The sequence below is a fragment of the Sparus aurata genome, chromosome 23, assembly GCF_900880675.1.
Source record: "Sparus aurata chromosome 23, fSpaAur1.1, whole genome shotgun sequence".
Taxonomy (NCBI): domain Eukaryota; kingdom Metazoa; phylum Chordata; class Actinopteri; order Spariformes; family Sparidae; genus Sparus; species Sparus aurata.
The window spans coordinates 26444131-26467076 of NC_044209.1; the positions used below are offsets into that span (position 1 = coordinate 26444131).

At 40.5% G+C, this 22946-nt stretch overlaps 2 protein-coding genes across 9 annotated transcripts; both read left to right on the forward strand.

Moving 5' to 3' along the window:
• The first annotated feature begins 1181 nt into the window (after positions 1-1181).
• On the forward strand, positions 1182-7945 carry LOC115575438 (immunoglobulin lambda-1 light chain-like). The gene is made up of 4 exons (XM_030407522.1): positions 1182-1300; positions 1393-1718; positions 6639-6672; positions 7429-7945. Exons 1-4 carry the CDS (start codon positions 1261-1263, stop codon positions 7752-7754), a joined length of 726 nt encoding a protein of 241 aa, XP_030263382.1. The 5' UTR covers positions 1182-1260; the 3' UTR covers positions 7755-7945.
• LOC115575434 (immunoglobulin lambda-1 light chain-like) lies at positions 4879-19201 on the forward strand. Of its 8 annotated transcripts, none has more exons than XM_030407517.1 (4): positions 4879-4933; positions 8840-9165; positions 17893-17926; positions 18683-19201. In XM_030407517.1, the coding sequence occupies exons 1-4, from the start codon at positions 4894-4896 to the stop codon at positions 19006-19008; spliced, it is 726 nt and encodes a 241-aa protein (XP_030263377.1). In that variant the 5' UTR covers positions 4879-4893; the 3' UTR covers positions 19009-19201. The 8 variants fall into 8 exon arrangements, with proteins under 8 accessions (XP_030263377.1, XP_030263374.1, XP_030263373.1 ...); XM_030407514.1 differs by lacking the exon at positions 4879-4933 and adding an exon at positions 8620-8747; XM_030407513.1 differs by lacking the exons at positions 4879-4933; positions 8840-9165 and adding exons at positions 8689-8747; positions 10256-10581.
• The last annotated feature ends 3745 nt before the right edge of the window (positions 19202-22946 follow it).

The window sequence follows — 22946 nt, forward strand, 5'->3', positions numbered from 1 at the left end:
ACACACACACACACTGCCCTCTGCTGGTCGCCTTCAGTAAAGCAGACGGTCACTTTATGAGACCAGAACAAATTGCCACCATATTATCTCAAGTTAAAGGTAAAATATTTCCATTTTTATCACATTCTGTTGGATACATTTTGCATTTTGAGTGAATGACTGAAGAATCAATTGCACTAAAATTAACCTCAATAATTAAAGTGGCCTTTAATATGTCCTGTTATATGTTATTCGCATGCATTTCTTTCTATGCATGTTTTACATTGTGAAACACAATGCGATGGCGATAAAGAAGGGAACACACATGTTGAACTACACCGTGTTGTTATTCTGTTCGGTGCACACTAGAGAGCAGCACTGGAACACTATTAGAGAAAACATGCACACAGATCTCAGACTCATTTCTCAGCTCCTCTCTCTGATCTGCAGGATGCACCTGCAGGCCTCCTGTCTTCATTTAGCTCCATGTAAATGAAAAGGTTCAGTATCAGTTCTCTGTGAAACTGTCTCTCTTGACAGGAAACACACTGATGTTTGAATAAATTGTGTCAGTTAGTCAGTCAGCATATTTCCAGCATGTTACAGAGATCATTACTGGTGTGAAGCCAAGGTTCCTTTTATCAATAAACTTCTTTTTCAAATTGTGTTTTATTTTTTGTTTTAAAAAGAAATCAGGGTAATAGATTCATATGATTTAAGTTAGACCATTTAGAGACTGTTCACTTAAGTCTTTCAGTCCAAAGTGTTTTAGTATGTGCACGTTACGGGCACCTGTTGACTAAGTCATAAAAATAGACTCTCGAGAATCAAATATGTCCAGTAAATTAATCTGTAAAGCACAGAAACAGCTGAGATGTACATATGAAACACAGGTGAAACAAAAGGCCCAACAAATCCTGCACGAACCTGCTCATCCCCTTTTTAAAGAATTCAGCCCTCAAGCTTTTTTTCAAGATTTAACTAGTTCACAAACTTTGATGTCATGAATCTGAATCATTAGGAACTTTTCAGATCTTAACATTGATTTATGACATTTTGGGGGGTCGAAATAATTTAAATAAAAATGATTCCATACGAGACAAATGTGACAAAGCCTGCAGACTGAAGCAGAGCTCCTCCTCCTGTCAGTCACTCTCAGTTTCAGTGTTGTATTAAATTGCTCCTCCAGCACCTCCTCTCCTCATCCTCCAAAGCCTCTAATCTGTCAGCAGTAAGCTCACTTTCCAAGTTACAAGGCCATTCTCAGCACACACTGACAACATGCTGGGGACCCTCTGCACTCTCATCACTGCTCTAACATGTAAGGAGGCTGACTTACTGCAGCTTTGACCTCATGTTGGATTCATCAGTCTGTGTGTTTCTCTTGACTCCATGTCATCTTGTTGTTTCCAGGTGTGAGTGGTGTGACGGTGGTGACACAGAAGCCTCCTGTTGTAACAGTGACCAAAGGAGAGACAGCCACCATGGACTGTAACCTGGGGACTGTTACTGAAAGTGCTGCTCGCTGGTACAAACAGGTTACAGGAAGAGTTCCTCAGTTTGTAGTGAGCTTTCGTCACAGCTGGAGCTCTCCAAGCTATGGCTCTGGTTTCTCCTCTCCAAAGTTCACAACTACTCATCAGTCACAAACAGATTATCGTTTGATCATCAACAATGTGGAGGAGGGAGACTCAGCAGTGTATTACTGTAACACATGGGACAGCTCTGTTAGTGAGTATGTATCACAGTGATTTACACTGTGACAAAAACCTCCTCATTGATACTTCTGCTTTTTGACTCACTGACACTTTGTAGAGACGCTCTCACTGAATTGAACGTAAAGTGAACCACAGCTCTCTATATCTTCTCCACATTAAAAGATTCAAGCCTTTTTAGTAAATGTGAAATTAATATAACTATATTAACACAGATATTACAGAAACAAACAAAAGTGAAAAAAATAAATATACAACAGAAAGATATGTTTTTCCTGGACTGAAATTCAAGTAGGAGTGGTCAGTCTGAAGAGTATAGCAATGTTTGCAGGGATTGATGAATATAAAAGACTTTGTTGATCAGACCACATCGACATGCTGCCTCATCTCTACAGGTGTACTGTAGTCGCTGCTGGCACAAACTGTATTTTCCATCAGAAACTATGGGGATCATGATGTGGGAAAAAACAAGGTTTGCATACCAGCACTGGACAACACAAGACCTGGTATCAATCCACAGCCAAGTAGTTGGGAACCCCTGCACTACAGGACTATCACCTCCAGCTATACAAAGTGGTATCAGGATACAGGACCAGAGTTTTTTACTGGTTAGCATGCTAACTACTGTGAGGGAAATTCTCTAATGTCCCTTCATTATTTTGATAAGTTGTTCTTGCATATGAAACCTAACAAATACAGATGCAACATTGATATCTGAGTGGTGTGAAACTTGTGTCTGTGGGCCTCCTGCATGGTCTCTGTCTGATGAAAGTTATATGGTTGTAGAACATAAATGGCATAAGTCTGTGAAAACGAACCTAAATAGGGATTCTGTTAAGGAGTTAATCCTGAAAGGTGTTCATGTAACCTCTTCTGTTATACCATGGTCTGAGTGAATACTTAATTCTGATTGGCTGCAGGGTGTCCATTAATCCCTGATATACGGACACCTACTAAGTAGTTCCAGTCAAATTGTCTGTTCACCGCTGTAAATTAATGCGGTAGCTGGCATATCAAATCTGAATATTTTATTTCCAGAACTGAGTGCAGTCCGTCAGTCCTTCAGTGTCTTATCCTCAGAACACCACAGTGGCGACTGTAACACACAAGCTACAGAAAGTACAATTCCCCTCTAAACTTACTGATACGCGCTAATCTCACATCCCGATCGCTGTTCAGCTCTCTACTTCAGGCTGCGGCCACAGTAATGTTACACACGGCCGATCATTTGTTCCTGAAAATCTTGATATTGATTTGGGGACAATGACATTACTGGTTAGCTAGCTAGTCTTGTTTTTAAACATACTGTCAAATTATATTTACCGTTTGTCAACAGTACGCTATGTCATTGACTTTGAATCTTGCTAGCATAGCGTTAGCTTTCTGGCTCATTGCTGAGCGGACTAGAATATCTTCCGTCGCCAAGTGGTATCTAAGGTCCGTCCTATTTACTGGAGGATTGAACAACGCTTCCGTTGCATGAGAACCTTACTGGAGGGTAATGATTGTTCCAGGTATTAGTCAAACCCTCAGGCGTTACCAGGGAAACTCAGTTATGGCTTGTGAAAAACTTTATATTCTGATTGTAAAACGCATGAAAATATAAATTAAGAATCAGAACCACCACTCGAAACCATGAAGAAAAACTCTTTATCAAGACTATTTGATTATCATTGATGAAGACATGGCAGTAATTGTCTGCTTCAGAAGCCGTACAAGTGATTTCCAACGAAAGAGAGACTTTGTGTGCTCCCAACCGAGACCGACTCTGCCCCCACCACTCCCAATGCGGACATCCCTCTGGGCCTTTGGACCGAGAGTTCCACAACAGAGTACCGGCCTTCACTCTGGCTATTGGAGTGACATGGCGGGCCTGCAGTCCAACCCAGAACACTCCAGGAAACCAAACTTCAGGACCTCCTGACACCTAGACAAAGCAGGCTGAACGTCTTCATACATCTGGGTCCACACACATGAGAATGAGTTGGTGTCTAAATTCTGACAACTACCTTAGGAACTTAAGAGAATTGAGATTAGGGTCTTGTTAGTATTGAGAACTTACTCCTGTAACATTTAATATATAAAAGCCAACGAAAAATTTCACCATTCGCCTACGATCACATCATCTTATTACCTTACTCATTTCAGTCTTTACATTTTCTGTTGTCTGTTGCTGTTTGTCTAAAATGGTCAGTTAATTTATTTTACCCTGAATTATTATGTTAATAAACATATATAATCGTTTGTTGTTGTCTGTGCAAGTCAATTCTAATGTGGGGAACCTATGGATCTGTGTAAAGAAATCACTGCTTCAGAATATGAGATTGAATATAGATTTTGAAAATGAATACATTGATTTGAATTGATTTGAACTGTTCAAGCCAAACTTGTACAGTTGGATTTTGAGTAATTTCCTCAGGATTATTCAAATAGTTAAACAACGGATGTGGTGCCCCATTTACGAGTGTGTCACCATTTTTTTATGTCTTAAGTGAAGATTCTATCAGTGTCTTAGAAATTGCTCCTTTAAAGCTTCTGTTAGGGAAATAGTTGATTTCTGAATGAAGTGAAACATCAATTATTCTACCAACAGGAACTTTAAACATAGAGGCACATGAAGACAGGAGACAGATGGACTGCCCTGGAGTCTAGATGCTGGTGGTGGTGGAGTTAAACCACCAGATGAAGATGAAACCAGTTGAATCACTCAGATTATCATGATGGATAAAGTGGTGATGGGGATGTGGTGGACTGCCCTTGACAGAAATACGGCCATATTTAAAGAACGGGATCTAAGGACTCATTGGAAAAAAAAGTATTGGCCAGATGTGGTGATGTTATATTTATTCATTTAATTTTGGAAGCACGGGAAACCAGAAGTGACAGTGAGGATGTTGGAGTGAGAGAATTGCAGCAAAGATACAGATGAGAGGAAAAACATCTTCCTTGTTGAACTTTTGTCAAAGCTTCATTAAAACTGTATGTTTTTTAATGGAAGTTGATTTAATGTGAAACCACGAACATGAAAGGGTTGATGTATTAATGTTAACAGTGCTGAGTGTTGAAACTCCTCCTCCTCCTCCTCCTCTTCTCCTCTCCTCAGTGTCTTTATAAGCTTCAGTCTCTCTTCTCCTCACACTCCAACCCTGCTCACCTCTCAGCTGGACAGTAAGGGACATTTACACCACACACTGACAACATGCTGGGGACCCTCTGCACTCTCATCACTGCTCTAACATGTAAGATATTCTTCTCACTCCTTTTACAGCCCACATTTTCACACACAAACCTTTCACTCATGTGTTTTTCTGTGTATGTTGACAGATGTTGATGCAGCCAAAGTGGTGACCCAGACGCCTGCTGTCCACACAGTTTCTACAGGACAACAGGTCGTTCTCAACTGCAACATTGAGAGAGATGAAAACTATTATGTGGAGTGGTATAAACAGGTTCCTGGTGGAGCTCCTCAGTTTGTTCTGAAAATCCACCATAGTCACAGTTCACCTGACAGCTTTGGAACAGGATTCTCCGCAGACCGATTTGACTCTAAAGCCTCATCAGACATAAATTATCAGTTCATCATTAAAAGCGCAGAGACAGGAGACTCTGCTGTGTATTATTGTTTGACAACGGACAAACCTACTAAGGAGATTGTATCACAGTGATTTACACTGTGACAAAAACCTCCTCACTAACTACTTCTGCTTTTCAAGCCTCTAACACATGAAGTAATGCTCTCCATAACTCCCCAACATGAGAAACACAGAACAACACAGAATGTAAAATGTTACACAATCTAAATGAACTAAATGATGAAGTTAATTCAATAATGGACACCCTGGCCTCTTTAACAGCTAAAAACATGAAACTAACTGTATCAAAATTGCTGATAAACATGATTTTGAACTAATGAAACATTTCAGAAATTCTCTCCAGAAGATGATGAATTTCTTTTGTTCGTCTCAGAGAGTTCGTCTGTAAAACCTGGTTAAACATAAAGGATTTTAATCAGCTGTGAATGTGTGATTGGTGTCGTCAGCACTTTTTATGCAGCACTACGCCTCCAAAATACCAAATAAGTCGACATCAGTTTGTGTTGTTGGACTTTTAAAACAGTTTGTTCATAAGAGTCTAACAGGGAGTTTGACCTCTCTGAGGTTTAACTGACCTCAAACATAAGAAGCTTCACTATGTGGATAAACATCCTGTACATTTCTCTGAATCATTACTTTTTAAATAGAAAAGGAAGATAAAATTGTTCATGCGTAACTCATTTAACATATAAAACATGAAGTATGACTTTATTTGGTGTAATAACATTTAAGCCCAGTTTGAGGCAAGGTGGAGGGATCATTTTCTGCATATTTGGTCATTAAGCTTGTCAGAAAAAGAGGAGAAAGTAATATTTCACACATACAGTAGTGGAGTCTTTCAGACCTCTAACAATGTGAACAAAACACAGGGTGAACACTGTTACAGGACTACATATACAGCCTGACGAGTCCACTAAAGCATGAGCCATTCAGCTGTGTAATCATGTCTTTAACATTGTATTAACTTGTTCCATTAATTGTGATTATTTATATTTCATACCATCCATGTAGTCAATAACATTAATACAGGTTCAGCTGCGTTGTCTGAATGATGATCGTTTGGAAGAAAACATTTTCATTATTAACGTAAAACTGAATCTACTGATGATTAGAGTGATTTCTAATCATAAAAACTGGAACAAAACTTTGAAGCACATGAAATAAAGTCCTCTAAAGAGACAAGAGTGTTTGAATAAAGTCCAGCAGTGTCTGTGAATATAAGCAGACTGATGAAGTGAATGAGACGTGGACAGTGAAAGTTGGTCTCAACAGGATGTTTCAGTTCCACTCCCCTCATTAGTGAGAGTCAGGAGGTTTTTGTACGGCCATGTGTACAAACTGAATCACTGTGGTATTCGGACAAGGCACCAAGCTGACTGTGACAAGTAAGTACTTTGAACTCATCATCAAACAGGAGAGATTTTATTGTTTCTCTTGTATATTTAAGTGTTTCATGTTCTTTTTGATTCTTGTTTAAAGTGTGAAACATTTTTAGTGCAGATTAATTGTTTGTAGTTTGATCATCAGCTTTGAAACAGCAGCAAGCTGCTTTAAAAGACAATGGACAGGTGAACAGCTGATTACAAGGTTTTGTCCAGAAGTTGTTTTAATTGTTGTTGGATTTAAAGACAGAAGATTATTCTCAGGTATTGTATTTATCTTTGATATATTTTAATAATGTCTTATTTAATCATTGAAGAATTCAGATGACTACGACAGTATATTGTTTATCTTGTGAAGGTAAAAATAAAATGAGAATATTTTCTATGTATCTTCAGTCAGTAGGGCAGAGTAAACACTGTTTATTGTGCCTGTTTGAAAATATAGATTATTTAGTGAGACAGTCGTCTTTGAATCTGAAGTGATATCTGCTGTAATTGAACACAATGACTGATAATCACAGATGATATTTAATTACTGTGGTTGAAGAGAATTTCTATGGTTGAATTATGATGTTTCATTAGTAATCCTTATATATCTGAGGTCAGGGAGAAACTGGTAGTCTTTGAAAATGTTAAAAATCAACTCTGCTCATGATGTTGATGATTATTTTGACACTCAGTCTGAAAGTGTTTGTTAGTTTTCTCTTTTCTCAGACTTAATTTCTAGTGATGTGATGAATGTCCTGGATGTATTTTCAGGCTCCAGCCTCCCTCCTCCTGTCCTGACAGTCTTCCCTCCGTCCAGAGCTGAGCTCCAGTCCAACAAAGCCTCTCTGGTCTGTCTGTCCAGTCAGTCTGTGCCTTTTGCAGATGTGAGCTGGTTGGCTGCTGGGAGTCCAGTGAGCAGTGGGATCTCTACCAGCACCGCCGTTCAGCAACCGGACCGCACTTTCCAAATCAGCAGCTATCTGGCCATCCAGACGTCAGACTGGAACATGGAGAAGGTTTACACATGTAAAGTGTCTTTGGGCTCCCAGACTGCAGAGCAACACATCAACAAGTCAGACTGTCCCACTGAAGAATAGTAGAGGAGCACAAGCACCATTTCAAATCTGCTTCTTTACTGTTTGTGCTGTTTGCTCATTACAAGGTTCACGTTAGAAAAGATGTGTCTGCATGCTTGTAATAAATGTTGTGACAGTTAGGTGGAGGTGTTGTATCAGCTTTGCAACTGCTGCATTTTTCAAAACTCATTCAATAAAAAACTCAACAAGAACAAGTTTGTAATCGTTTGTTTTCCTGGAAACATCATTTAAAACAGTAAATTTCCTTGTGTATTGTGACTTTGACGAGATTTTATTTTTCTCTTGACGTCCATCTCACAGATTTCTGCTCAAGTCTTCCTCGTATATGTTTATCTAAATTCAGAAAGCTACATTGTTTTTAAGTGGTAATCTTAAATAAAAGCACAACAGACAGATTAATATCACTCTGCCTGGTTTTAGTCGCTTGCAGACGTTAGAAAAATCAGATAAAATGAGCAAATGAAACTGAGTTTTCATCCTCCGTCAGTGAAGCGTCACCTCTCTTCTTTCCCAGGATGCACCTGCAGGCCTCCTCTCCTTATTTATAGCTCCATGTAAATGAAGAGGTCAAGTGTCAGCTCTCTGTAGAGTCAGAGGGAACTGAATTAAATCACATTCATCAGCAAGTGAGCAAAGAAACAAATGTATGACAATAAAAGTCTTTTTCAGATGGTGATGTTGTAATATTTGGGGCTCAGGGGGGAGACGTCGCCTACGTTGACAATAACGGAGACAGAAGAGACTTTTCCCTTCACAGAAGATAAGAGAGCAACAAATGTGACAAAGCCTGCAGACTGAAGCAGAGCTCCTCCTCCTGTCAGTCACTCTCAGTTTCAGTGTTGTATTAAATTGCTCCTCCAGCACCTCCTCTCCTCATCCTCCAAAGCCTCTAATCTGTCAGCAGTAAGCTCACTTTCCAAGTTACAAGGCCATTCTCAGCACACACTGACAACATGCTGGGGACCCTCTGCACTCTCATCACTGCTCTAACATGTAAGGAGGCTGACTTACTGCAGCTTTGACCTCATGTTGGATTCATCAGTCTGTGTGTTTCTCTTGACTCCATGTCATCTTGTTGTTTCCAGGTGTGAGTGGTGTGACGGTGGTGACACAGAAGCCTCCTGTTGTAACAGTGACCAAAGGAGAGACAGCCACCATGGACTGTAACCTGGGGACTGTTACTGACAGTGATGCTCGCTGGTACAAACAGGTTCCAGGAGGAGTTCCTCAGTATGTACTGAGATTTCATCACAGCTATAGCTCTCCAAGATATGGCTCTGGTTTCTCCTCTCCAAAGTTCACATCTACTCATCAGTCACAGTCAGATTATCGTTTGATCATCAACAATGTGGAGGAGGGAGACTCAGCAGTCTATTACTGTAAAACATGGGACGACTCTGTTAATGAGTACGCATCACAGTGATTTATACTGTGACAAAAACCTCCTCACTGATACTTCTGCTTTTTCAGTCTCTGACACATCACCTCATGCTCTCTGCTACTCTGTCTTCAAGACTGTAAAAGACCCTTTTTTAATACTTTCAGAATATCAAACAAAGAGGACTCCATTAATCATTTATTAATTTAGCTGAGTGAATCTACAGAATCTAAATTAATCCAGATTAAGATTAATTCAATGTTGGACACCGTGGCCTCTTTTACAGCTCATAAGACATCAAACTAACTTCATCAGAATTCCTGATAAACATGATTTTGAATGACTGAGTCAATTCAGAAGTTCTCTCCAGAGGATGATGCATCTCTGCTTTTTGAACCTCTGACACTTGTCAACTGATCACAGAGCCATCAACCATTAATAAGGAAATAACACTGATGTCACCATTAGAGTAGATAAAACACACAGAACATCTTCAAACATGTATAGAATACATTTTCATGATAAATGAGTTGTCAAATAGATGTTGTTTCATTAACAGCGGAGCTATGAGAGGCACTGAGACGAGACACTCCAGAACCTGCATGACGACAGATCCTTTGGACGGTCCTGGAAAATCTGACCCGAGTCCTGAACAAAGAAATCCACAGTCCAGCAGCAGTAAACAACTTAAACACCGCAAAGAGACGAGGAAGATCTCATTATTCATGTCACGTTAGAATCTGCTCACATATGGTCAATAAAAAAGTGATTAATACATGTGAACTGCTACAGATTGTTAAATAAAGCCCCTTTAATGTAAACTGTGCATGATGTAGGTGGTTAATACATGTTAACAGTGCTGAGTGTTGAAACTCCTCCTCCTCCTCTTCTCCTCTCCTCAGTGTCTTTATAAGCTTCAGTCTCTCTTCTCCTCACACTCCAACCCTGCTCACCTCTCAGCTGGACAGTAAGGGACGTTTACACCACACACTGACAACATGCTGGGGACCCTCTGCACTCTCATCACTGCTCTAACATGTAAGATATTCTTCTCACTCCTTTTACAGCCCACATTTTCACACACAAACCTTTCACTCATGTGTTTTTCTGTGTATGTTGACAGATGTTGATGCAGCCAAAGTGGTGACCCAGACGCCTGCTGTCCACACAGTTTCTACAGGACAACAGCTCGTTCTCAACTGCAACATTGAGAGAGATGAGAATTATAATGTCTATTGGTATAAACAGGTTCCTGGAGAAGCTCCTCAGTTTGTTTTGTACTTTTACCATAGTCACAGTTCACCCAGCTTTGGAACAGGATTCTCCTCAGACCGATTCGACTCTAAAGCCTCATCAAACATAAATTATCAGTTCATCATTAAGAGGACAGAGACAGGAGACTCTGCTGTGTATTACTGTGCAACATGGGACAACACTGCCAAGGAGAGAGTATCACAGTGATTTACACTGTGACAAAAACCTCCTCACTGATACTTCTGCTTTTTCAGTCTCTGACATCTCAACTTCCAGTCAACAACAAGCAACTGCTTTATGTAGCTTCCCCACATATAAAATCATTTTTAAAGCTTCTCAACACCTTTTTCGATTCTCATATAAATGCTCGTAACTCTCTGAGTAGTAATTTGTCTATTTAAATACACAATATTCACATTCATTCAATGATCTATTATACTGCTCCTCATCATAAAAATGAACAGAAGGTTTACAACACTTGCTCATTTGTGAAGTTAAACTTGCTGTGAGTAAAATTCAAACTGCATCATTTTATCTTACTTCATCGGCCCAAAGTTTAACCAGTTTTAACGTTAATTTTTAATATGTGCACATGTTACAGGCACCTGGGGGCTGAGTCATAAACATAGAATGTCCAGAATCAAATATGTCCAGTGAATTAATCTGTAAAATGCAGAAACAGCTGGATGTACATATAAAACACAGGTGAAACAAAAGGCCCAACAAATCCTGCACGAACCTGCTCATCCCCTTTTAAAGAATTCAGCCCTCGAGCTTTACAGACGCTTTACAGCCACTGCAGCAACACCAACATTTACAACATGTCCTTCACACCAACCACTACTTCACTGGATTCATTTATAAACATCAGTCTAACTGGAACCTGTAAAGCTGAAGGCAGATTTCTACATCAGTGGACACCAAAGATCATTTTCATCATTTGTAACCTGTGAAAAAACACGTGAATCTGATAAAGATGATTTTTGTAAATCAATAAAGATTTGACTTGTTTACAAAGTTTGATGTCATTAATCATTAGACACTTTTCAGATCTGAACATTAATTTATAACAATGTTTGGGGGTTGAAATAATTCAAATAAAAATGATTCCACATGAGACAAATGTGACAAAGCCTGCAGACTGAAGCAGAGCTCCTCCTCCTGTCAGTCACTCTCAGTTTCAGTGTTGTATTAAATTGCTCCTCCAGCACCTCCTCTCCTCATCCTCCAAAGCCTCTAATCTGTCAGCAGTAAGCTCACTTTCCAAGTTACAAGGCCATTCTCACCACACACTGACAACATGCTGGGGACCCTCTGCACTCTCATCACTGCTCTAACATGTAAGGAGGCTGACTTACTGCAGCTTTGACCTCATGTTGGATTCATCAGTCTGTGTGTTTCTCTTGACTCCATGTCATCTTGTTGTTTCCAGGTGTGAGTGGTGTGACGGTGGTGACACAGAAGCCTCCTGTTGTGAACAGCTGATACAGGACAACAGCTCGTTCTCAACTGTGACATTGAGAGACCTTACAGTTATGTTGTCAGTTGGTGTAAACAGGTTCCTGGTGAAGCTCCTCAGTATGTTCTTAACTTTTACCATAGTCACAGTTCACCCAGCTTTGGAACAGGATTCTCCTCAGACCGATTCGACTCTAAAGCCTCATCAAACATAAATTATCAGTTCATCATTAAGAGGACAGAGACAGGAGACTCTGCTGTGTATTACTGTGCAACATGGGACAACACTGCCAAGGAGAGCGTATCACAGTGATTTACACTGTGACAAAAACCTCCTCACTGATACTTCTGCTTTTTCAGTCTCTGACATCTCAACTTGCAGTCAACAACAAGCAACTGCTTTGTGTAACTTCCCCACATATAAAAGTCATTTTTAAAGCTTCTCAATACCTTTTCTCGATTCTCACATAAATGCTCGTAACTCTCTGAGTAGTAATTTGTCTATTTTGAATACACAATATTCACATTTGTTCAATGATCTATTACGCAGGTACTAATCATAAAAATGAACAGAAGGTTTACAAAACTTGCTCATTTGTGTAGTTAAACTTCCTGTGAGTAAAATTCAAATGCATCATTTTAACTTACTTCATCGGCCCAAAGTTTTACCAGTTTTAATGTTAATTTCTAATATGTGCACATGTTACAGGCACCTGGGGGCTGAGTCATAAAAATATAATTTTTTAGACTCAAACATGTCCAGTGAATGTATTTGTAAAGCACAGAAACAGCTGGATGTACATATAAAATACAGGTGAAACAAAAGGCCCAACAAATCCTGCACAAACCTGCTCATCTCCTTTTTAAAGAATTCAGCCCTCGAGCTTTACAGACGCTTTACAGCCACTGCAGCAACACCAACATTTACAACATGTCCTTCACACCAACCACTACTTCACTGGATTCATTTATAAACATCAGTCTAACTGGAACCTGGAAAGCTGAAGGCAGATTTCTTCATCAGTGGACACCAAAGATCATTTTCATCATTTGTAACCTGTGAAAAAACATGTGACTCACATAAAGATGATTTTTGTAAATCAAGAAAGATTTGACTTGTTTACAAACTTTGATGTCATTAATCATCGGAAACTTTTCAGATCTGAACATTAACTTATAACGATTTTTGGGGGTTGAAACAATTCAAATAAAAATGATTCCATACAAGACAAATGTGACAAAGCCTGCAGACTGAAGCAGAGCTCCTCCTCCTGTCAGTCACTCTCAGTTTCAGTGTTGTATTAAATTGCTCCTCCAGCACCTCCTCTCCTCATCCTCCAAAGCCTCTAATCTGTCAGCAGTAAGCTCACTTTCCAAGTTACAAGGCCATTCTCAGCACACACTGACAACATGCTGGGGACCCTCTGCACTCTCATCACTGCTCTAACATGTAAGGACGCTGACTTACTGCAGCTTTGACCTCATGTTGGATTCATCAGTCTGTGTGTTTCTCTTGACTCCATGTCATCTTGTTGTTTCCAGGTGTGAGTGGTGTGACGGTGCTGACACAGAAGCCTCCTGTTGTAACAGTGACCAAAGGAGAGACAGCCACCATGGACTGTAACCTGGGGACTGTTACTGATGAATCAGCCCGCTGGTACAAACAGGTTCCAGGAGGAGTTCCTCAGTTTGTACTGTGGTTTCTCCACAGCTTTAGCTCTCCAACCCATGGCTCTGGTTTCTCCTCTCAAAAGTTCACATCTACTCATCAGTCACAAACAGATTATCGATTGATCATCAACAATGTGGAGGAGGGAGACTCAGCAGTTTATTACTGTAACACATGGGACAACTCTGCTAAAGAAGAAGTATCACAGTGATTTACACTGTGACAAAAACCTCCTCACTCAGTACTTCCTCTTTTTGAGTCAGACTATCGCCTGAGACTGAAGATCAACTAAAGCTCTCTGTAACTATGTGCTGTAGCCTGAAGGAGTACTGTTTGTTCTTCTGCTTGTAGAATGATGCTCAGACTTTGTTTTTCCCAATCACCATCACAGGAAGTAGTTTGTCTTCTCTCTAAAAACTGTCTAGACTATATATGATGATAGGATGAGGGTTTGGTTCTTTGATTGATGGGGTATAAACAAGCCAAATGCAGTCCTGAACTCTTACTCGTGTGTTCACCTGTGACATACAGACACAGTTTTGCAGATCATCAGCACTGAGCTGCCTTCCATCTCCTCCAGATCACCCTGAGGATTCACCACAGTCATTGTAAGAGCCTCACATCGCTCTTGTAGACTTTTTAATGTACTCCATCAGGGCCTGATTCTGAGCTTGTGGCTGCAGCCCTGAACTCCTGGTGTTGAACTCAGTGTTGGGTTCTGGTGGTGATATCAAAGCCTTGCAGGGTCCAAAGTGCTGTTCCCTCTCTCCATCACTGTAGGTGTTGTAGAGGTACTGGTTAATCTCCTCTTTGAAGCCTTCCAGGTGACCATGTAGTCTCAGTGAACTCAGGCTGGTGTGATGAATGATGGATGTCACTTGTTTCCTTGCTCTCTTTACTTCCCTCCTTCTGTGCCGATCTGCTTGACAGGTTAAGAGCTTCGTCCTCACAATGTTTTGAAGATTTGCTCAGGTGGACTTTTCCTCATCCCTCGCGCTCTTGCAGCTCCTTTATCAACTGGCAGAGTCTCGTTTCCTGTCTGATCTGAATTCTGACATTAACTGGACCTTCTGATCTGATTCAAGAATACAGTCCAGGTCCTTGTCAAACTGGGGCCACACTCTCTTGTTGTGAGCAGTTGGATACTTGATGTGTTACGCCCCTGATCTAGGGGAATCAGTGACATAACATGATGTGCTGCTCCCCATTCTTCCCACTCCCAGGAAGGCCAGTGTCACAGGAACTTGTAAAGTAAAAGGTAGCTTTTTATTTGCTTCAGAGGGAGTGGAGGCCAAAACAACAAAAAAAAAAATCATCTAACTCCCTACCTTCCCTATACAAATCAAAAGTATTAACACAAAAACAAGATTCTTACCTAACTCCTTAAAAAGGGGAAACAGGAGAAAAAAGGGTTAAAGAAAAGGCTACTCCCTCCTACTGGCTACCATATACAATTATCTCTTTTCACAAGTTAACAAAATTACTCAGACTAACAAGTACACAAGGTTTCACAAGATGCAAGCACAGAAATCCTAATCAAACTAGCACTGGTCCCAGTTGGAAGAAGAAGAATGGTTGGAGAGGGAGACTGCAGTCAGCCTGTGATTCAAAAGGGCTCCTCTCCCACCTCTGGCCAATCCTAAAGCAGCAATCAGACGGCTCCAGCCAATCAGTAGGTCCAACCTGCTATCAATCATCCACACACACTTAGAGCACACTGCTCACACACTTGGAGGAACAGAGCAGCATCATATCTATACACACAAAATAATAATGACCCAGGGTCATAACACCTCCCCACCTTAAAATCAAACATTTATCCCCTAATAAATGTTTGATTCAATGAGCACATGCATCATCTCTAACGCCCCTAACTGAAGTCCAACAACACTCAGACACTATACTCACATTTACGAACTGGTTAAATGCACTGGAAACCTTATCCTAACCAATATACAGAGTGCACACAGCACTACTTAGTGTCCCCAAACACAAGCAGCCTCTCTCTACTGGCCACCAAAGCCATAGTCACAAATATGTAGGCCTAGAAATAACCCATCAAGCTACTAATGTAGCACCGAATATTTCTCAAATACCAATAATCGAATGGCACTTGCTAGTAATCAAAACCTAAGGTAGGGTAAACTAGCCTACACAGAGTCAAGTTACACACACACAACCTAACAGAACAACAGACTGCATAACACAAGTCAGGGGACAGGACACCTCACCACAATAGTACCAAACAGAGCACCATTTATTAAACAGCGCACCTTTTTCCCTTGCAAATTCCCCATATGTTTGGGTGGCAGTTTTCTCACATTTTCTGAATTTTTGCCTATGCTTCTGGCACTAACTGGTATGCACGAAGTACGGTGGCTTTTATCACATCATATTTTAAAGTGTCCTCAATTGATAGAGAGGTGCACACCTCTTGGGCTTTACCCACTAGCTTACATTGTAAAAGCACAGACCACACATTTTTTGGCCACTTCAAGGTAGCGGCGATGCGTTCAAATGCATTGAAATACGAGTCCACTTCAGACTCTCTAAATGGTGGAACTAATGCAGTGAGCCTGCTAACATCAAAACTATCCTGGGGTGTCTGGGAGGGTGACTGTGTGGTTGAGGGACTGGCTGCAGCAGCAGCTCCCCGCTCCATCTCAAGAGCCTTCAACCTGAGATGCATGGCCTCCACCTCCAACTCCCGGTTGCGCACCTCCACCTCCCTTATGCGTAGGGTCAGTTTTAAATCCTCTGCAGACATAACAGTCTGAGTGGGGAGGGCATGGAGTGGGGCAGGAGTGCCAGCTAGTACCCCTGGCTCAGCTCCCACTGCAGGAGCTGGCTCCTTAAACAAGCCCCTTTTTTAGTCAGTTTATCAGTCAAAAGCTCCATTAACCCCTGTTTATTAATATTAACTGGCACAACCACCTCAAAAGACTCTGCAATCACGATTAAATCAGCTTTTTTACATTTTTTTTAATGTGTTAATCGACAGACTTAAAGTAAATTCTTCCAACTTAAACTCCATTTTTGCCAGCTACAACAAAGAAGAAACTGCTAAATTCAGTGTAGCTGTTTTGAACTGTGTAAGATATACACATACATATGCTCTTTTTATTTCAGAACTGTTTCTAATACATGAAAATCATTCTGAAATAACTATGGATCATTGGCTATTTTTATTTCATAGTTTCATATTTCATGTTCCTGTCATGTCCTTCCAGAGCTCCTTCTGTTTCCAGTCTCCCCATGGTATGTGTTCTTTGGATTTTAATTCTTGCATTCTTGCATTTTTGATTGGAACTTTGCTTTTTGTCCTCTTTTGTCTGTTTTTTGGTAACTGGCTCCTTGGGTTTTTGTATCGCTCAGCTTTGAATATAAAGCTTGCTTTGTGTTTCCCCCTGATCCTGCCTGCTGTCTGAGTGACTGCATTTAGGTCCACCTCCTATTTCCTTAGTTTTCCCCTTTAACCCTGCTGTAACACTCCTCCTCTTCTCCTCTCCTCAGTGTCTTTATAAGCTTCAGTCTCTCTTCTCCTCACACTCCAACCCTGCTCACCTCTCAGCTGGACAGTAAGGGACATTTACACCACACACTGACAACATGCTGGGGACCCTCTGCACTCTCATCACTGCTCTAACATGTAAGATATTCTTCTCACTCCTTTTACAGCCCACATTTTCACACACAAACCTTTCACTCATGTGTTTTTCTGTGTATGTTGACAGATGTTGATGCAGTCATAGTGCTGACCCAGACGCCTGCTGTCCACACAGTTCCTACAGGACAACAGCTCGTTCTCAACTGCAACATTGAGAGATATGATGAATATTATAATGTCTATTGGTATAAACAGGTTCCTGGTGAAGCTCCTCAGTATGTTCTGAGATTTTACCATAGTGACAGTTCACCCAGCTTTGGAACAGGATTCTCCTCAGACCGATTCGACTCTAAAGCCTCATCAAACATAAATTATCAGTTCATCATTAAGAGGGCAGAGACAGGAGACTCTGCTGTGTATTACTGTGAGACATGGGACGACTCTGCCAGTGAGCACGTATCACATTGATTTACACTGTGACAAAAACCTCACTGAGACACTCATGACAGCTTCTATCAACTCTGAACACAATCAAACACTTCAAATCATAATAACTGTAACAAAACATTGAAGCACATGAAATAAAGTCCTCTAAAGAGACAAGAGTGTTTGAATAAAGTCCAGCAGTGTCTGTGAATATAAGCAGACTGATGAAGTGAATGAGACGTGGACAGTGAAAGTTGGTCTCAACAGGAAGTTTCAGTTCCACTCCCCTCATTAGTGAGAGTCAGGAGGTTTTTGTACGGCCATGTGTACAAACTGAATCACTGTGGTATTCGGACAAGGCACCAAGCTGACTGTGACAAGTAAGTACTTTGAACTCATCATCAAACAGGAGAGATTTGATTGTTTCTCTTGTATATTTAAGTGTTTCATGTTCTTGTTCATTCTTGTTTAAAGTGTGAAACATTTTTAGTGCAGATTAATTGTTTGTAGTTTGAACATCAGCTTTGAAACAGCAGCAAGCTGCTTTAAAAGACAATGGACAGGTGAACAGCTGATTACAAGGTTTTGTCCAGAAGTTGTTTTAATTGTTGTTGGATTTAAAGACAGAAGATTATTCTCAGTTATTATATATAACTTTTAGTTCACGTGTTTTATATTTTGTCTTATTTTCTCAATGAGAAATTCAGATGACTACAATGGTTGATTGTTTCTCTTGTGAAGGTGAAAATAAAATGAGAATATTTTCTATGTATCTTCAGTCAGTAGGGCAGAGTAAACATTGTTTATTGTGCCTAAATATAGATTATTTAGTGAGACAGTCGTCTTTGAATCTGAAGTGATATCTGCTGTAATTGAACACAATGACTGATAATCACAGATGATATTTAATTACTGTGGTTGAAGAGAATTTCTATGGTTGAATTATAATGTTTCATTAGTAATCCTTATATATCTGAGGTCAGGGAGAAACTGGTAGTCTTTGAAAATGTTAAAAATCAACTCTGCTCATGATGTTGATGATTATTTTGACACTCAGTCTGAAAGTGTTTGTTAGTTTTCTCTTTTCTCGGAATTAATTTCTAGTGATGTGATGAATGTCCTGGATGTATTTTCAGGCTCCAGCCTCCCTCCTCCTGTCCTGACAGTCTTCCCTCCGTCCAGAGCTGAGCTCCAGTCCAACAAAGCCTCTCTGGTCTGTCTGTCCAGTCAGTCTGTGCCTTTTGCAGATGTGAGCTGGTTGGCTGCTGGGAGTCCAGTGAGCAGTGGGATCTCTACCAGCACCGCCGTTCAGCAACCGGACCGCACTTTCCAAATCAGCAGCTATCTGGCCATCCAGACGTCAGACTGGAACATGGAGAAGGTTTACACATGTAAAGTGTCTTTGGGCTCCCAGACTGCAGAGCAACACATCAACAAGTCAGACTGTCCCACTGAAGAATAGTAGAGGAGCACAAGCACCATTTCAAATCTGCTTCTTTACTGTTTGTGCTGTTTGCTCATTACAAGGTTCACATGTTAGAAAAGATGTGTCTGCATGCTTGTAATACATGTTGTGACAGTTAGGTGGAGGTGTTGTATCAGCTTTGCAACTGCTGCATTTTTCAAAACTCATTCAATAAAAAACTGAACAAGAACAAGTTTGTAATTGTTTGTTTTCCTGGAAACATCATTTAAAACAGTAATATTCCTTGTGTATTGTGACTTTGACAAGATTTTATTTTTCTTCTGACGTCCATCTCACAGATTTCTGCTCAAGTCTTCCTCGTATATGTTTATCTAAATTCAGAAAGCTACCTTGTTTTTAAGTGGTAATCTTAAATAAAAGCACAACAGACAGATTAATATCACTCTGCCTGGTTTTAGTCGCTTGCAGACGTTAGAAAAATCAGATAAAATGAGCAAATGAAACTGAGTTTTCATCCTCCGTCAGTGAAGCGTCACCTCTCTTCTTTCCCAGGATGCACCTGCAGGCCTCCTCTCCTTATTTATAGCTCCATGTAAATGAAGAGGTCAAGTGTCAGCTCTCTGTAGAGTCAGAGGGAACTGAATTAAATCACATTCATCAGCAAGTGAGCAAAGAAACAAATGTATGACAATAAAACTCTTTTTCAGATCGTTATGTTGTGATATTTGGGGCTCAGTGGGGAGACGTCGCCTACGTTGACAATAACGGAGACAGAAGAGACTTTTCCCTTCACAGAAGATAAGAGAGCAACAAATGTGACAAAGTCTGCAGACTGAAGCAGAGCTCCTCCTCCTGTCAGTCACTCTCAGTTTCAGTGTTGTATTAAATTGCTCCTCCAGCACCTCCTCTCCTCATCCTCCAAAGCCTCTAATCTGTCAGCAGTAAGCTCACTTTCCAAGTTACAAGGCCATTCTCAGCACACACTGACAACATGCTGGGGACCCTCTGCACTCTCATCACTGCTCTAACATGTAAGGAGGCTGACTTACTGCAGCTTTGACCTCATGTTGGATTCATCAGTCTGTGTGTTTCTCTTGACTCCATGTCATCTTGTTGTTTCCAGGTGTGAGTGGTGTGACGGTGCTGACACAGAAGCCTCCTGTTGTGGCGCTGAGGAGAGGAGAGACAGCCACCATGGACTGTAATCTGGGGACTGTTGTTAATACCGTTTACTGGTACAAACAGGTTCCAGGAGGAGTTCCTCAGTTTGTTTTATATTTTTATCACAGCTATAGCTCTCCAACTTATGGCTCTGGTTTCTCCTCTCCAAAGTTCACATCTACTCATCAGTCACAATCAGATTATCGTTTGATCATCAACAATGTGGAGGAGGGAGACTCAGCAGTCTATTACTGTGAAACATGGGATGGTGGCTCTGTTAATGAGCACGTATCACAGTGATTTACACTGTGACAAAAACCTCCTCACTGATACTTCTGCTTTTTGAGATTCTGACATCTCAACTTCCAGTCAACAAGGAGCAACTGCTTTGTGTAACCTCCCTACATTTATGAATTATTTTTAAAGCTTCTCAACACTTTTATTGGATTCTGATATAAATCCTTGTAACTCTCTCAGTAGTTATTTGTCTATCATATATACACAATATTCACATTCATTCAATGATCTATCACACTGCTACTCATCATAAAAATTAAAATAAGGTTTACAATACGTGCTCCTTTGTGAAGTTAAACTTGCTGTAAATTAAATTCAGATTGCACAATTTTAACTTCCTTCATCGGCCCAATTTTTGTGTTTTAATTTTTTATATGTGCACATGTTACAGGTACCTGGGTGCTAAGTCATACAACTAGACTGTCCAGAATGAAATATGTCCCGTAAATGAATTTGTAAAGTGCAGAAACAGCTGGGATGTATATATAAAACGCAGGTGAAACAAATGGCCCAACATCTCATCACTGGACTGTCCGACCACAATCTGACATTGATATCAAGAAAACTTTCAAAAAAGTGCTTTCATCATAGCAAAAAATCTGTGGAGCGACTCAGGATTCACCAAACAATGAAATGGCTAATTTTCAAAGAGCAGTGCAGCAGACAGATTGGAACAACATAGCCAACTAGCCTACCTCATCACACTATCAACCAGTCAGTACTACAGGGGATTTTCCCAACTACCTGGAAACCCGCAATTGATACTCCAATATTTAAGACGACCCACTGACTACTTGCAACTACCGCCCAATCAGTATCCTACCTGTGATCTCCAAGGTTGTAGAGAAATGTGTGTCAGAGCAGCTTGTCTGCTTCCTCAATACTGGTCCATTCACTCTCCACCCCATGCAGTTCAGCTTCAGGGCCCATCACTCCGCTGAAACAGCTAGCTGCTTCTTCTTAGAGAAGGTCAGAGCTATGGCCAACATGTGGGGTGTGGTTGGCCCTGTGTTCTTAGACCTTCATAAGGCCTTTGACACTGTCAATCACCACATCCTTATCACCAAACTGTCTGCTTTTAACTTCACCCCACTGACACTCAAATTGTTTGAGTCATACTTAAATGGTAGAAATCAACATGTTTCCATGAACAATCATCGTTCTCCAATTGTCAACCTTTACACTGAAGTACCACAAGGATCAATACTTGGCCCGCTTATGTTTAGTCTATATATCAATGATCTACTATATGTTTGCCCTGAAATCAACACACCAATGTATGCCGACGACACAGTAATATATGTGCATGCCAGCACGAAACATCTGGCTGCTGCCAAACTCACCACAGCGATGGATCAAATTACCAACTGGCTAAATCGCTCCTGCCTCCAACTTCACCTCAATAAAACTGTAGGAATGTTCTTCATTAAAACTCAATGTAACATCATCCCAAAGATCACAATCTCCGGTAAAAACATCAGCATCGTTCCACATTTCAAATATCTGGGCATCACCATTGACTCCAATCTTTCCTTTGATACACACATCACAAAAGTGTGCATTAAGGTCAAGTTTAACGTGGATAATTGTAAATACATCAGATATACACTAACTTTTAATGTTGCAAAATTATTTATGGATGCCATGATCACGTTACATCACACATACTGTTTGACAGGCTGGGGACAAACTAACAGCTCAACATTATAACCATTAGCAACCCTTCACAATAAAACCCCATCAAAGTACTGGATCAAAAGCCTAACAGTTCACATCACTGCATGATTTAAAAAAAAACTACTGAGCTGGGAGGACATAATCAAATACAAAAACATCTGCCTGGTCTTCAGAATCCTGCATAACATCGCTCTTCCCCCCCTCAACTCATTTATAATCCAACATAACAGCAGTCATACCACTAAAAGCACCATAAAGGCTAAAGCTGCTCCTTTTACTGTAAAGTTTATTAAAGGTGACTGTCCACGTCGCAACAAACAAACAAACTAAACTAAATCCTGCACAAACCTGCTTATACCCTTTTTAAAGAATTCAGCCTTCGAGCTTTACAGACGCTTTACAGCCACTGCAGCAACACCAACATTTACAACATGTCCTTCACACCAACCACTACTTCACTGGATTCATTTATAAACATCAGTCGAACTGGAACCTGGAAAGCTGAAGGCAGATTTCCACATCAGTGGACACCAAAGATCATTTTCATCACTTGTAGCCTGTGAAAAAACATGTGAATCAGATAAAGATGATTTTTGTGTCTCAAGAAAGATTTAACTTGTGTACAAGTTTGATGTCATTAATCATTAGAAACTTTTCAGATCTGAACATTAATTTATAACAATGTTTGGGGGTTGAAATAATTCAAATAAAAATGATTCCACATGAGACAAATGTGACAAAGTGTGCAGACTGAAGCAGAGCTCCTCCTCCTGTCAGTCACTCTCAGTTTCAGTGTTGTATTAAATTGCTCCTCCAGCACCTCCTCTCCTCATCCTCCA

Bases quoted from the DNA above. Each gene is read 5' to 3' on its own strand.
- LOC115575438 (XM_030407522.1), top strand. From the start codon at position 1,261: ATGCTGGGGACCCTCTGCACTCTCATCACTGCTCTAACAT. The intron at 1,719-6,638 runs GTATCACAGTGA...TGAATCACTGTG, and splicing joins ACAGCTCTGTTAGTGAGTAT to GTATTCGGACAAGGCACCAA. The intron at 6,673-7,428 runs GTAAGTACTTTG...ATGTATTTTCAG, and splicing joins CACCAAGCTGACTGTGACAA to GCTCCAGCCTCCCTCCTCCT.
- LOC115575434 (XM_030407511.1), top strand. From the start codon at position 10,131: ATGCTGGGGACCCTCTGCACTCTCATCACTGCTCTAACAT. The intron at 10,171-17,247 runs GTAAGATATTCT...GTATGTTGACAG, and splicing joins TCTCATCACTGCTCTAACAT to ATGTTGATGCAGTCATAGTG. The intron at 17,927-18,682 runs GTAAGTACTTTG...ATGTATTTTCAG, and splicing joins CACCAAGCTGACTGTGACAA to GCTCCAGCCTCCCTCCTCCT.